This window comes from Rhineura floridana, chromosome 10 (assembly GCF_030035675.1).
Source record: "Rhineura floridana isolate rRhiFlo1 chromosome 10, rRhiFlo1.hap2, whole genome shotgun sequence".
NCBI lineage: Eukaryota > Metazoa > Chordata > Lepidosauria > Squamata > Rhineuridae > Rhineura > Rhineura floridana.
In genome coordinates this window covers 448,749-465,477 of record NC_084489.1, presented here as the reverse complement: position 1 = coordinate 465,477, position 16,729 = coordinate 448,749, and the positions used below count along the sequence as shown (strand labels likewise).

Genomic DNA, 16,729 nt, shown 5'->3' with positions numbered 1-16,729 from the left:
GGTTGTGTGCTTCTTTAAAAGGCCATGTTCTAAATTCCCCTTCTCCACAGCTTAGTCTCATTTTCTAGGCATGCCTTGTAATCTCTATAGTATTAACCCTTCAGTTTCCTAGATGCAAGACAGGTTGAAGAAATTCCTCTGACTCCAGCAAAGGTGTGGCTTTGGTAGGGTTGCCATATTGCCCGGTTAGCCGGGTTTTACCCGGATTCTATGCATGCCACCCGGCGCCCGGCTAGCCCTTTAGGTGGCCCAGATTCTCAGCTTTAATTTAAAAAAAAAAAGTTTCTAGGTGGTCCTGTTTCGAGATATACATAAAAACGTCAGCCGCCCCCCCCACTGTTAAATCTTTCTTTAAACAGTACTGTATAGCACTTCGTAGCTTTAACCCCGCCCGTTCAGGATTGCAGCCAATCAGGGATTGTGTTTCAGTTTCATTGACTTTAGGCAGTGTCTAGAAAACAAAATGGTGGTTTCACCCCCTGTTTATCTGAAAATCTCATAAATTGGGTAAGTATATACATTTCAGGTTTTTTTCCTCTTGTGTGCAGGAGTCAGATCCTGGGCAGTGTTTTGAAAACCTTCCCAATACTTGCTTTTTGTAAAAGCAATGCTAATCCCATATGCCCAGAGTAAATCCCATTGAATTCAACAGGACTTACTTTTGAGTAGACGTGGTTATGAATGTGCTGAAAATCAATGGGACTTTGGCGTGAATGTAAAAAAGAATTGTGTTTGTGCCCTCCAGTCCTATTTTAAAGCAAGTAGGCAGGGCTTACTTAGGTATTACAGTTTTTATTCTGTAGGAAACTAATACTGATTTTTTAAAAACGAATACAGATTTTTCTGCAATGACCAACTGGTTTGACAATAAACTATTATATGGGCTGTATGTATTTATACATCTGCAGTGTGTGCGTGTGCGTGTATGGAGTCTTTCCAACACCCCTGTGAGGTAGGGTTGGAAACCAAGGCAGCTCACAACAAGAAATAAAGCCATTTAAAATCCAATAACCATAAAAACAAGTATAAACAGTTGCAAAACAGCGTAAAGTGGCATGATTTGGAATTTTGGGTTGTGTGAATGAAGTTGCTTATCACTTGAAGTTGCATTTCTGTCCCTGTTTGAGTAAACCCCACTGAATACGCTGGGACTTGCTTCTGAATAAATAAACCTAGGATTGCGCTATAAATATCTTTACAGTTTGTGTAAATAATAAATATATTTGATAGTCATGCTTTTATATAAATATTTCTTCATTTATCATATTTTTGTTTTTTGGTTAGGAATCCTGACTGGTTGTGAGATGCTTAGTTTTCTGCCTTACTCATAGGAATCTTGTTGTGGTTGGTATGGTATTACATTTAGGAAAGTGTTACTGCCTTTTGTGTTGTTTTTTTCCTATTTGCATTTCACTTATCTTTAACCTCACTCCGTTACAGCCATAGAAGCAACAGCAGCATATGCAAGATAATTAACTCCCATTAGTGATAAGAACAAGAATCTATAATTATTATTTCAATTAAAACAAGAGGCTTATCAATACTTTGAAGAGGACCAGATATTTATTTTCTTTCTGAGCCCAGGACTGGGTCTTTTATGATGCCCGGGGGGGGGGGAGCAGGAGAGTAGTCGATAAGACAGACATCCTGGCATTGGTAATCTAATTAGAAAGTTATGCGTGGGGTTGTTGCACACTTCCAGGCCCAGTTTCATTTTGAGTATGGAGGTGGAACCTGTGTAGATGTGGTTGATCAAAGGGAGAAGAAATTTTGAGTTAAGCAAAGCTCTGCTTTTATAAAACCTAAGAAACATACAGATACTTTGAATGTCTGAGTGCCTGCACCAGTGGAATACTGGAGGAACTTGTAAAGCTTGCTGCAACAGTATTTACAACTGAGCATGTGGTGTGAAAGACTCCTTTTCCTAACATTTTGGCTTCTTGTTTTTCTCCACCCACCACATCTTTGAAATATATCATATATGGTTAACCGTACTGCTGCCCTGACTTACCTTATGTTTGTTGCTATTTTGTGTTTTTATTATGTTTTTATATTGATTGTGTATTTTTATTGTTTTTATTATATTTGTAAGCTGTGCTGAGCTCTGTTTTTAACAGCAAAAGGGCAGGATATAAATTCTCTTAATCAATCAATAAATACTCCATAGTGTTGGAAACTAGAGTCTAGGCATTTAAGGCTAAAAATGTTGCTTTTAAAAAAAAGATTTCTCACATCTTTCCCCAGTTTTTGGTGGTAATTCCTAGGCACAAAAACAAAACAACTGGACAATCCAAATATTAATATGCAAATAATTTGCATAATATGCAAATTAACCTGCCCGGATTTGTGGAACTGGAATATGGCAACCCTAGGCTTTGGGGAAAGGAGAGGCTGCCTCAGTGTATATGTACCTTGCGTTTTCTTTGAGTTCCCCTTAAGTAGTTAAGCGGCAGCATTGTGTTTAAGAGGGCTGCAGCAGCTGAAGAGCCCCTTTGCCTAGGTCCAGTCATCCCCATCAGCAATCGCACTATACATTTAAAGCCATATTATAGCATTTTAAACCATCATGGCTTTCCCCAAAGAATCCTTGGCACTGTAGGTTTTTAGGGGTGCTTAGGAGATCCTTATTCTCATCACAGAGCTACAATTTACTGAATGGTTTAATAATCCCTTCTTCCCAGGGAATTGTAGCTGTTAGGGAACTAGTCTCCTAACAACTCTCAGCTCCCTTCACAAACTACACTTCCCATGATTCTTTGGGGGAACCCATGACTGTTTAAACTAGTATAATAGTCCTTAAAATGTATAGTGCAGGTACGGCAGAAGAATTAAGAGGGGAGAAGCAGGGAGCGGGCATGTCCCTGGAGCTGGGCTGTGGTAGGCAGACAGGCAGCATAGAATGGAAAGCACAATCAAGCTCTGAAGCAGAGGCTGCATTTAACATCCCTCCCCTTTTTTTACTGTGATTCAATGAATAAGCAGAAGCAGTCAGAGCAGAACAAAAAGCATATTTAGAAAGCTCCAAATCCAAATAGGATGAGAAAGGACTGACTAGTGGTCAGTCACTTAGGCTAATAGTGTATTGCTAAAACATAAATTGAATCATATGACACACGCACACACCCAAAATTAAAAAAAGATTAGGGTTAGTAGCCCTCATCTTATAAAGCTACATAATTAACTAGCACACTTGTCGTGTAAAAGTATACCAGAGCATTTTCATTCAACTGAGTCCACTGAACAATGTAACATAAATATGGGGGAGGGGGAATAAATGTGTGTTCTTTCAGAGATGTTTCTGACAGGCACGCCACTTCCCTCACCAGCAGCACCCTCTCCAAGCATATGTCAAATGCACTTGCACAGGCATGTATTCCCATCCCCATAAAGATATACTATCAGTTGCTTCACTTAAAGTACATCTGCATGGATATCAACACTAACTTTAAAACCCTGGAGAGAGAAATGAATAAGCAAGTGTACACCCAAAATAAGCTTTGAACATCCAGAAGAGTTTCCTCTGTGAAATGGCATTGAAGAGTGTCCAGTGCTTCCTTTGGGTGCAAGACACTGTCAAGTACCTGCAGCCAATAATAAACAAAGTATGTCCTGCACTCGTGGAAAGCATTGGACTGGACATGATTTAATACAATCTCACAGAGGCCACAAAGTGGGTATATAATTTGCTGTAGTCCAAAACTTGTTTTGGGGAGTACACTCCCAGTTCCTTATTCTTTGCTCTCTCCAGGATACATACAGAGTTTGGATTAGGGAACAGTGGCTGTGATTTTCCAGACATGCTTTTCTAACTGGAAGTATCTCATTTTAGAAATGCCACTGCTGAAATTTTATTTAAAGTGAATTCCCCATTGTTCCATGCCCCTCCCATTTCAGGACAGATGCTCCACTGCAGCTTCTTCATGCCCCTCCCCAGCTGATCACCTTGCTTGTTACCCCTCCCCTACCAAGCTGCTGTTATTCCACCTACTTAAATATTCTAATTCAAAGCAGGGATCCAGAGGAGGTGATAATGTCATAGTGAACCAGCCAAACTGCTCACAAGTCCCTCAAAAATGCAGTTTCCTCCCCTTCTTGCAGTCTCACTAGTGGCTACATTTCCAAAAAGAAAGAGTTGCTGGTCTCATCCTTCCCCAGAAGCTTCTTGTTCTGACTCTTTTCCCCTAATCACTGATAAAGGGGAAGGGTCATGCTACAAAACATTACATCAAATGGTCAAACATATCAAATGATTGCATTGGTTCCTTTGGAATGGCAATAGGAATATATTGCATTTCCAAATAACCACTTGGAATCAATGCAGTACAATGGTCATTTGGTGTCAATTCAGTCAAGTACAGTATGTCCCTGTGGGAAATCTATGATCAACCAGGGTTGTATGGTGTACAAGGCATGTAAGAATTACTAAAGCACATGGAAAGGCAGAATTGGGAGATGGGAATACTAGTTTTTCTAAATAAGTTTTTAAATTCATTATTCACAAAATACATTTTTATTTGTTTAGAATATTAGAATATAGTTCAGCATTAGAACAGCATTTTTCATATCTACAATCTTCTACAAAATTTATTATTATTATTACTATTATTATTATTTATTGCAATTGTATACCGCCTCATAGCCAAAGCTCTCTGGACGGTTTACAACAATTAAAAACATTAAAAACAAATATACAAATTTAAAAATACATTTAAAAAAAAACAATTTAAAAACACATGCTAAAATGCCTGGGAGAACAGGAAAGTCTTGACCTGGCGCCAAAAAGATAACAGTGTTGGCACCAGGCGCACCTCATCAGGAAGATCATTCCATAATTTGGGGGCCACCATTGAGAAGGCCCTCTCATTGCCAGCTTCCCTCGGACTAGGCACGCAGAGGAGGGCCTTGGATGTTGACCATAGTGTACGGGTGGGTTCGTGTCGGGAGAGGCGTTCCATCAGAAATTTTGGTTCCAAGCCATGTAAGGATTTATAGGTTAAAACCAGCACTTTGAATCGAGCTCGGAAACATACAGGCAGCCAATGCAAGCAGGCCAGAATTGGTTTTATATGTTCAAACCATCTGGTCCCTGTTACCAATCTGGCTGCTGCATTTTGCACAAACTGCAGTTTCCGAACCATTTTCAAAGGCAGCCCCACATAGAGTGCATTGCATTAATCTAACTTGGAGGTTACCAGAGCATGGACAACTGAAGCGAGGTTATCCCTGTCCAGATAGGGGTGTAGCTGGGCCACCAACCAAAGTTGGTAGAAGGCACTCTGTCCTACCGAGGCTACCTGGGCCTCAAGTGACAGAGATGGTTCTAGGAGAACCCCCAAGCTACGAACCTGCTCCTTCAGAGGGAGTGCAACCCCATCCAGGACAGGTTGAACATCCACCATCCAGTCAGAAGAACCACCCACTAGCAGCATCTCAGTCTTGTCTGGATTGAGCCTGTTTATTAGCCCTCATCCAGTCCATTGTTGCAGCTGGTTCAGCACATTGACAGCCTCACCTGAAGAAGATGAAAGGAGAAATAGAGCTGCGTGTCATCAGCATATTGATGGCAGCACACTCCAAAGCTCTGGATGACCCCACCCAACAGTTTCATGTAGGTGTTGAACAGCATGGGGGACAGAACTGACTCCTGTGGAACCCCATACTGGAGAGTCCAGGGTGCCAAGCAATGTTCCCTAAGCACCACCTTCTGGAGCCGACCCACCAAGTAGGAGCAGAACCGCCGCTATGCAGTACCTCCCACTCCCAACTCAGCCAGTCGTCCCAGAAGGATACCATGGTTGATGGTATCGAAAGCGGCTGAGAGATCACTTTCCTGGCCCAGGGTACTATTCTTGAAAGGGCTCAAGGTATTGTAAATAGGGATATCTATTTTTTATCTTCACAACAATCCTATGAGTTACTTGGTGCCAGAGAAAGATAAAATTGTTTCACAGTGGTATTTGGCTCTGAGTAGTTTAAATTATGATTGGCTTTATTCAGTGGTTTCAGCCAAGGTGTGTAAATTCCACATACTTTCCAAATAAGTATCAAGCCAATGTGGCATGCAACTCAACCCATCAATTTTGGTTCAAATGGTTAACATGGTTGTACTTCCTATTTTTCTGATATACCCAACTTAAAAGAAAATCCCACTCTCCATTATTTTTTCAAAGTTTCCACGAGTAAGTGTCTGAAATTTCTTTATTAAACTATACATGCAAATTAGAATGGACTTTATTTATTTCTTTATTACCTCCCATGCACGTCTCAATAAATAATCTGTAGTTGTGGGCTATTTTTCCTTTTTAAAGGAAATATTTTGTTTTCAAAAATAAAATGACAAGTATAGGATCCATTTATGACACAGAACAGCACTGTCACAAGATGGTGGTTTAATTTTATGACTTTAATGTAAATTGTACTTGTTTTAATTGTGACATTTTTATAATCGACCCCTGGACCATTTGAAGAGCAGTCTATAACTGTAACCAAAAATAATATCCTCTGGGCAGTGAGGTGAGGAGAATTAGGCCAAGTGGTGCAGCTAAGCAAGAGAGCACATGTTGCTACCTCTGCCCTCTCTCTCTCTGGGGCCACTACATCCTCACTTGTTCACTTGCACTCTTCCCTATCAGAGACAGCAGCGGCTGCTCCTTATATTCAATCCTCCCTGCTTCCTCCCTTTCTCTTTGGGCCGCATGGTAGGAAGGACTGGGGCCAGCAAAGCCACCCAAAGTGAACAGTCACTACTGCCTATCCTAGCAAGATGGAGGTGCTGTGGGTTGGTGGTTCCCAAGTTGAGATAATTGTTTTGTTGCCTGCTTTGGATGGGGTTGTACTCACTCTGAAAGAGCAGGTCCATAGTCTGGGGGTGCTCCTGGATCCATCTTTGTTGACAGAGGCCCAGGTGACCTCAGTGGCTAGGAGTGCTTTTTACCAGATTCGGCTGGTAAGAAAGCTGTGGCCATTTCTGGACTGGGATAGCCTGATCACTGTAATCCACGCACTGGTAACCTCTAGACTCGATTACTGTAATGTGCTCTATGTTGGGCTGCCCTTGAGGTTGGTCCGAAAGCTGCAGCTGGTGCAAAAAACGGCTGTGAGACTGGTCACTGGAGCAGGGTATCGCCAACATGTCACCCCACTGATGAAAGAATTGCACTGGTTGCCCATTTGCTACCACGCCAAGTTCAAGGTTCTAGTCTTGGTGTACAAAGCCCTATATATAGCTTGGGACCAGGATACCTGAAAGACCATCTTATCCCTTATATACTCAGTCAATCACTGTGCTCTGCAGGTGAGGGCCTCCTGCAGATACCATCTTATTAGGAGGTCCATTCCACACAACATAGGAAACAGACCTTTAGTGTGGCAGCGCCTACCCTTTGGAATTCCCTACCTGTAAATATTAGACAGGCACCATCTCGATTATCTTTTCGGCGCCTATTGAAGACCTTCCTTTTTCAACAAGCCTTTTAAGCTGAGACTTTATCCTAGTCTGAATCTGTGCTGGAATTGCTTTTTAATATGTTTTTAAACCTTTTTTAAAAAACAATATGTTTTTAACTTTTTTTAAAGATGTCTTGAAAGCTTATTAAAAATGTTTTTAAAGATATTGTATCTTAATGTATTTTATAGTCTGTTTCTATGATGTTTTAAAGTGTTTTTATTGCTTTTGTTTGCTGCCCTGGACTCCTGCTGGAAGGGTGGGGTATAAATCAAATAACAGATTAAATAAATACCTGTGCTTGCTTACTTTCTCTTCCTCCCTGTGGGCATCAAAATAAATAAACTGGAATTGCTGGACCCAGTCCCACCAAACATGCTGCACAGAGGGAGAGTACAAGAGAGCAAACCAGGAGATGAAGGTGGCTGCTTCTGGCATAAAAAGCTGCCTCAGCTACCCACATCCATGCCTGAGCTCAGTGGTTCCCCACTTGAAATTGCTGACAGTCTTGACAGGCCAGTTAATTATTTTTCTGTTAAGTGCTGTATGGTTTGTAATTGTATTTGTATTGCTTCTTTTATTTCTTATATATTGTACTTATTGTAAAATTCAAGCTGTAATATGTAGGAGAAATAGAAGAACACATAAAGTGCAATTAAAACCAGTAAGGTGACAGAGGTACCATCTCCCATCTTCAACCACAAACCCATAGACACACTGCCTGAATGAAGTCTGCAGACCAATGGTGATTGGGACAGACCACCGTTTGGGACCCCTCCTCTAGGCAGTGGGTGCGGGCCTCGGGGTGGTTCTTAATTCCAAGCTGTCCATGGAGGCTCAGATTTCGGCAGTGAGCCGGGCAGCTTGGTACCAATTACATCTCATACGGAGGCTGCAACCCTACCTCCCTATTCATCAGCTCCCACTGGTGGTACACGCCCTGGTCACCTCTCGATTAGACGACTGCAATGCGCTCTACGTGGGGTTACCCTTGAAAACGGTCCGGAAACTACAACTGGTGCAGAATGCGGCGGCTCGGTTGCTTACAAACAGCCGCCACCGTGATCACATCACGCCAGTATTATTTCACCTACATTGGCTGCCAGTTGTTTTCCGGGCCCAATTCAAGGTGTTGGTATTAACCTTTAAATCCCTATACGGTCTCGGCCCAGTTTATCTGAAGGAGCGCCTCCAGTACCACAAATTAAGCCGCCCAACCAGATCAGCCACACAGGGCCTTCTCTCAGTCCCACCAACGAAAACAGCTAGGTTGGTGGGGACTAGAGAGAGGGCATTCTCAGTGGCGGCCCCCACTCTCTGGAACTCCCTCCCATTCGATCTTCGCCATGCCCCTTCCCTGGATATATTTCGCCGGGCATTAAAAACTTGGCTTTTTGGACAGGCCTTCAGGAATTCCGGGGAGGGCTAACTTTTTTGGGATATTTTAGATCGCCCTAACTGATTTCATGCTGCTGTGATTAATGATCGTTCTGATTTTATTGTATTTTATCTGTATTGTATTGTAATTTACTGAATTTTAGTTTGTACGTCGCCTAGAGTGGCTTCGGCCAGATAGGTGACACAAAAATTAAATTTATTATTATTATTATTATTATTAGAATCTTCCCTGCGGCTGCAGCAACCAGAGACAGAGAGGCAGAGGCTGAATGAGTACGCTGGGAAGAGGCTGCTGCAAACTCTCAGCATCACCGTGGAGTTCAAACGAAGGAGGCATATTGCTGTCAGGTCCCCATAAACTGTCTGAAACGGACCCTGTACACAGGGTCTGGCTGCAAAATCCCCCTCTTTTCCTTAACGTTGTCTCCACAACAAAAAGTATTTTCCAAACGATTCCCAATACGCTTTGCAATTCCTAAAATGCAGGTAATTATTCCACCTCGTAACCCCCGATTCACTCCGACGAAAATAACCAACAGCAATTCCATAAGGGGACCGTGAGATGCTTGCTTTCAATTCCCAAGTGAAGTGGGGGGGGGGTGTATCCAGCAAGCATCACCTCCGCCCTCCCCACTCAGCCGCAGGAACGCTTCAGGGACCAGTCTGCAAAGAGATGCAGGAGAGGAAAGAGGAGCTGGAGGGGGCGGTTCGAACTTCCTACTCATCGGGGCAGGCCCTCCCAGCGAAGCCTTCCTTAGAGTAACAGCCCTTCCCAGATGCTGAAGGAAAGTGGCGCATCCGGTTCCTTTCTGCAGCTATCCGATAGGCTCAGCCTGGCGAACAGAGAAGCGCATGGAGACGCCTGGAATCCTCCGTTACATTGTCCTGTTGTGCTCTGCGCCGCATGGGAGGCAGCAGGGTGGAAGCTTTTGGGCCCTATCGCTGCTCTTCGGAAGACGCATGTAGAGCTGCGCTTGGTTAATCAAGGAGTCTGCCAATAGGGACGCTATTGGACTATAAGCCTGGCCCTTTATCTCCCATCCATCAAAAGCAACTTTAGTGGCTGTTGGACCTTGAGGCCACATCAACACTGCACCCGCCTCCAGGTCAGGTTTCCTACGCCCCTGATGCCTATGGTGGCAAGAGGCAAAGAGATGAGGGCCTCTTTTGCTCAACAGGCCACAGTTTCTGCCAGGACCCGTTCACGTGGCACCAATGGCACCATACTGTTGCCTTCCATGTTGATGTTTGCCATAATTGTGGCGTCCAGCGGTGTACTCCTTATGATTGAGAAGGGGATTTTGGCAGAGATGAAGCCTCCACCACTACATCCTTCCCATGGAGAGCTGCCCTGGAGGCACATTGGCAGTGCCAGAGCAGCAACAGCACCAGAGGACATGGATTACCAGCTGCTGCAGGAAATCTGTAATAGAACCATTCGTACCATGTGTGGACAAAAAAACATGCCTCACGGTATCTGGGAACTCTCACCAGTACAGAGGAGAACAGTGCTCAAACACATCCTGGTTAGTGACAAACGTCACTTTTTATTCTGCTATGTCCCCAAAGTTGTCTGCTCCAACTGGAAACGAATCCTTAAAGTTTTGGATGGTGCCCTGGAGAATGTGAATGTGAAGCTTAAAATGGACCACAAAAGGGACTTGGTTTTCCTAAGTGACATGAAGCCAGATGAGATCCGTTACCGGCTAAAGCGCTATTTCAAGTTCATATTTGTCCGGGACCCAATGGAAAGACTTTTGTCTGCTTATAGGAATAAATGGAGAGATCAAAGAATATCAGTTAAAGTATGGTGTGGAAATAGTCAAAAGATATAGGAAAAACCCTGGGAAAAGCACAGGAGATGATGTTACCTTCTCTGAATTTCTTCAGTACCTCTTAGATGAAGAGGTGGAGAGAATGAATGAACATTGGATGCCCATCTACAATTTATGCCAGCCCTGTGCAGTGAGATATGATTTCATCGGATCATATGAGAGACTGAATGAGGATGCCAATTACATTCTTGAAAGGGTTCAAGCACCCTCTCTTATACGGTTCCCAGAAAGGCAATCATGGTATAAGCCAGTGACTCCTGAAACATTGCATTATTATCTGTGTAACGCTCAGAGGGGGCTTATAAAAGACTTACTACCAAAGTACATTCTGGATTTTTCTTTGTTTGCCTACCCTCTTCCAAATGTTAGCAGTGAATTTTGCAGACAATGAATTTTTTTCACTGTGAAGAAGTCCGTGTTCTATGCAGTTTCCTAATTTTATACTCTTTTGACATCAAATGCTTTGCTGCTTGCTCTACCTTTTTTTACAATATATGTGCTGCTGAGTTAAGCACAATGTTTTTCTTTTAACTGTGGTTTTTGTATATTTTAGGAACAAAACATTTTTGTAGAATTATCGGAGTTTCAACTGCAGGACAGTCACATTTTGAAAAGAAATTGTAATAGCAACAACAGCTTTGGGAAGAGGGCCCAAGCATCCCTGATTTGTATGCTAGTGGTGTGTCACTCACTGGCATGTAAGATCTTGTCATGCAAAAGCAGCAATTTGATACAGTGTTGTATTTTTATTCCAGTATCGAACCACAGTGGCATTCAGGGACCTTTTATTTTTTTATTGATCTTGGTAGAGATATTAAGGCTGTGGTTTGCTACTCAGTTATCTGGGAGCAAGTCCCATTCAGCTCAGTGGACTTTCTTCTGAGGAGACATATATAGAATTGGGCTACGTCAAATATTGTTTGCATTATTTTGTATAATAAAAAGGTAACATCCTCATCCTAAGCATTTCTACCCACAAATCCCCCTGCCTGAAATAATGCAGACAATAACGTGTGACTTGTATTACTGGATTATGATGATTTGATATCTCAAGCACTTATTTGGCTAGTTCAACAATTTATCAGCAATAGCATTTACAGAGCAATCCTATGCATATTTACAATATCATTGTGTGCACTGGAGCTTATTTGAGCTTTAAGGATTGCAGCCTTTAAAGTACTGAGCATAGGGGAAATGCAAAATATGTGAAAGCGCGTCAATAACAGTAGAGATGTGTATGTATGCATGTCAAACCCTCTTCAAATAATTGGGAGCTTTGTATACCGTAGCTTCAGATAATGGGATTTGTATCTTCCTTGATGCAGTAGTTTACTAGGTGCTATCATGTTTCCTCTGTTTTCTCCATGAAAATATATGTGCTTTATTTGTTAAGCTGTTAACACCGACTGTTTTCCTAATCCTATCTCAAAGATTATCTCTGTGGTAATAGATACAATGTAGTTAGAAAGCCTAATTTTGTTGGGAATATGTTGAAGTCAGATTAAGTTCTGATGATCTGCATGCATTCCCACAGCTTTTTATTTAAGCATTATGGTTATTAAACATGAAAAAGTTCAGACAGAATGATTCATGAATGTTTATTCAGTGTCTGTCTTTTTAATAAAGTTTGTATGTAATATTTTTCTTGGATGTTGTGCTTTTCCTTTTATTATGTGGTTTGGAGAAAGGGGCAACACCCAGCATTTGTAATTTTTTGAAAGCTGGAAGGTTTTTCTGTGTTACAAGCAAACCAATTCCTTTATCTTATGCTTCTCCCCTTCCCCACAGCTATCTTTAGCCACTGTGCTAAAAAGATACAGTATGTGATCTAAAAGTATAGCTTGTTAAACTAGCAGGGGTGCTGGATGGTTCAGCTTTCCACTTGCCAGGAAAAGAATTAAACATAAGCAACAGCACAGTTCATTGCTTTCAGCTCTACAGGTTACACTTCCTGATAGGATTGGAGTTCAAACCCAATCTATTGGTGATGCTGCACCAGTGCAGACTAGATGGCATCATTTTTAGCTGGTGTTCTTTGGTCTTGGATACCCTAGGGTCAGCAGCATCCCCTTTTGTCTACCATATTTTCCATTCACTCTTCTATTGTCTGTTTTTCTGTCAGCAGAGCATGGGCATGTTGGCACAGGAGTGTTTATATCTATATACCAGATGTGGGGAACCTTTAGCAGCTGAAAGACTGTTTTTCCTCTTGGGCAACCTTGGGAGCCACATGCTAGTGATGCATGGCAAAAGAAACAAAAGCAAGTAGAGCAGTAGATGTGATGTGACTCCAGCCTTTCTACAGTAGACTGCATTACAGTCACACAAAAGTTCGAGGTTTCGCACACACCCCATATCTCTCCACCTACCATTCTGGCAAGCACAAGATATTATAGTTCAAGGAAACATTCCAGCCATACAAAACACTTCAGGGAGGGTGTAGAGCAGGATCAGAGAGGTCTGGCAGTGAGGGGCTATATTTGGACCCCTATGAACTAAAGGTGTGACTCAGTAGTATAATACAGGAAAGATGCTGCAGTGAACCTCTGTCTGCACACTGCTTTGTTGGCTGTGCCCCTCCCCCCCAGTCCTCCTCTCTTGATCATTTGGATTGTGTAGTTGGGCTGGTTTAGGGTTAGGAAAGAGATTGTGAATAACCTGTTTGAATACCATTTGCAGCTCTGATTACCCTTATATATATATAAAGATTGTGTGGTACAGATTAATGTACTGTACCAGCCTGGGCACAGCCAGATCACAGCCACTACTGGTCACCTGAGCGGAAGGGGGAGGCACCAGCAAGAGTGTCACACACACATATGGCAAAGGGGAGAGTAACCCAACAGCACCCTAGTTTGATTTCTGCCTGTGGCATTGCTGGTCAAGGCAGAGGTGGTGAGAGCAGTCAAAAAGGGAGTAGAACCTTTGGCCTGAAATCAAGCACAGGACTCACATCCATTTGCTGCTGCGGCCGCTACACTGCCCCAAGCCCTTTTAATGGGCCACTGTGGTGGCAAGGAAAATCCTGCCTGAACATACAATCACTACTTTAGACTTGGGGGGTGGGGGAGCACTGCTAATTTTTCAACCCCTCCTCTAGCCTGTAGTGTGTGGGATTACTTTTGAAGCTGGACTCTGAAAGGTTATTCATTTCTTGCTGGGGAGACACTGAGAACTTTGCAAGTTCTCCCCCAATAATGGTGCACATTGTGTATGCCTCAAGGAATGAATGAATTATAGAACTGTGGCGTTGGAAGGAGCCTGTAAGGTCAGCAAGTCAAGCCCCTGCTCAATGCAAGAATCCAAACTAAAGCATACCCAACAGGTGCCTGTCCAGCTGGCTCTTGAATGCCTCCAGTGTTGGGAGGGCCCACAACCTCCCTCGGGAATTGGCTCCATTGTCATACTGCTCTATAACAGGAAGTTTTTTCTGATGTTCAGTCAAAATCTGGCTTCCTGCAACTTGAGCTCAGAAAATAGTAATCTTCTTTCTTGTGTATTGAGGTGGTCACTGAACGTGAATCCTAAGTATATTTTTACATAGGAAGTCCCACTGAGTTCAAAGGGGCTTACTCTCAAGTTAGTGCATATAGAATTGCAGTTTTAGTGTTTTATGTCAACTGGATCACTTCTATCTATATTAAATAACCATAATAGGTTAGTGAGGTTGCAAACCATGCTGGTTCTGCTTCAGCCAGGCTTGCTCTTCTATATGTTCTCCTGGAACAGATGTTTAAACTAATTAGTCTGTAATTTCCAGGATCCCCTCTGGATCCCTGATTAAAAATTGGTGTTACTTTGGCCACTTTCCAATTCTTAGATATGGAGTCTGATCTTAGGGGCAATTTAGATATTAAAATATCAGCAATTTCACATTTGAGTCCTTGGGTGAACTCTTGGGTGAATGCCATTTGGATGCAGCAATTTGTAAGTTTTTTTTTAATTAAGCCTAGAAATTCACCTCTCATCACTATTTGCCTCAGTTCCTCAGACCCTCTTGGATGCTACCATAGTAGGTACCAGGTGGGTCCCATATATAATATTCTTAATAAGGAAAATTCAAAATCCAGTCAGGCATATCTTTGTTAGGACCTACCAAAATGTCACAAAATAGTAAGCATGTTTTTGAGTTCTCCACGACTATGCATCAGGTTAGCTGTTAAGCAAAGCGGGGGTAAGGAGAAAAAAAATGAATTGCTTTCTCCTGAGTGGGAAGTTGGTACATTTTGGCTTGAGGATGTACCCATGTAAAATGCAGAGGCACAAAATGCTATCCAGTTTCTTTTTCATGCTATTCCACTCCAGAACCACTTATCAAGATATTGTTTAATAGAATTAACTACATTCAACGCAATACAAGACTTAGGGCAAATTTAGATATTCTGTAAAATATATATTTTTTTTAAATTATGTATTGCTGTGGCCTGTTTAACATAAAGCAGATAAGTAAAAGCTACAAGCAACGTGTAGGTAGGTGGCCCAGGCAGCAGTTTTAGCTGTGAAGGGAGGGAGGATATTTTCCTGTCTACATGGCACCCCTCCAGCTTTAGCCTGAAGTGGTACAATCCACCTTATTATCTTAAATATGCAGAACAGGGCTTGGTTGGCACACAGGAGCAAGCAGCTGAAATACATGGGAATAGTTTAGTTTAAAAGACTAGACTAGGACTAGTGAGTCCCAACATCAAATCCCAACTCAACCATGAAGTATATTAGATGTTCTTAGTCCTCTCTCTCACTCACAAACACACACCCCCTAACCTATTTCACAGGGCTGTTGGGGGTGGGGATACCCTTGTAAGCCGCCCTGAACGTCAGAGGAATCCAATGCAAATGTATAATTTGCTGTTCACATTGGAGATGAAAGAAACTAGCTCTTTTTGTGTGTCACAGCATTAGGGTTGCCAGGTTGGAACCATCCAAAAACCTGAGAAAATGGGGGCGGGCCCTAGTGCCGTCACGGGGCGGGCCCTAGTGCCGTCACGGGGCGGGCCCTAGTGCCGTCACGGGGCGGGCCCTAGTGCCGTCACGGGGCGGGCCCTAGTGATGTCATTAAACATGATACATTGTATCAACCACAGTTGCTTGGAGCATACCATTCAAAAAAAAATTCTCTGGAGATTAAAATAGAAATCTTACCTAAAATAGGGTGTTCCTAGGTCCATCTGAAGTGACAAGGTCATTCTTTCTCTCAAGCTTAGGGTGATGCAAAATGGAAATGGACTGCCTTCAAGTTGATCCCAGATAGGGTCTTCATGGTAAGCAGTACTCAGACAGAGGTGGTTTACTATTGCCTTCCTCTGAGTCTGAGAGGCAGTGACTGGCCCAAGGTCACCCAGTGAGCTTCATGGCTGTGTGAGGATTCGAACCCTGGTCTGCCAGGTCACAGTTAAACACCTTTAGGGAAATTATTCCTGCTACATCACACAATAATTTGCATTAATTAACTTATTTTGTAGAACCCAAACTTTCTTGTAGACCTGTAGGAGTTTCACAGGCACTAATGCAGGGGCCTAGTGGGTAATCCAGCCCTGCACACAAGTATGCCACAATGCTGCTGGAGGAGCCCTGTTGGATCAGAGTAAAGGCCCTTGATATCACAAGCTATATGGCTCTGTGTACCATTTGCTGGGAATCAGAAGTAGGAAGCGCTGCTGCACTCGGGTCCTGCTTGTGGGCTTCCCACAGGCATCTAGGTGGTCACTGTGTAAACAAGGCACTGGACTAAATGGGCCTTTGGCTGATCCAGCAGGGCTGTCCTTATGTTCTTCAAACTCAGCATCCAACCCTGGCCAGTCAAACGCATCCTGTAAGCTCACAACCAGACAGCAAGGCGATAGACCAGGGATTTGCAAACTCACCACCACCACTACTTGAACATTGCTGTGGGTCTTGGCAGACCACTTAATGACTTTTTTGCCTGCCGAAGCAATTGAATGCTTTTTAATTGCATCAAGATGAAACGTCTTATAAAAGATTATACAAAATAAGAATAATCTTTTATAAAAGATACTAATGCTTGGGAAAATAGCAGGGAGTAGAAAAAGAGGTA

General features: G+C 42.7%; 2 protein-coding genes across 3 annotated transcripts in view; one reads left to right on the top strand and one right to left on the bottom strand.

Annotated features, from left to right (window-relative positions):
* PIGA (phosphatidylinositol glycan anchor biosynthesis class A) overlaps positions 1-16,729 on the bottom strand; it is a 35,804-nt gene that overhangs the window by 15,392 nt on the left and 3,683 nt on the right. The window lies entirely within an intron of this gene.
* LOC133364993 (carbohydrate sulfotransferase 14-like) lies at positions 114-12,251 on the top strand. The gene is given in 3 exon segments (XM_061586157.1): positions 114-507; positions 9,064-10,619; positions 10,621-12,251. Coding segments are annotated over 2 exon segments (1,098 nt in total). The 5' UTR covers positions 114-507; positions 9,064-9,969; the 3' UTR covers positions 11,069-12,251.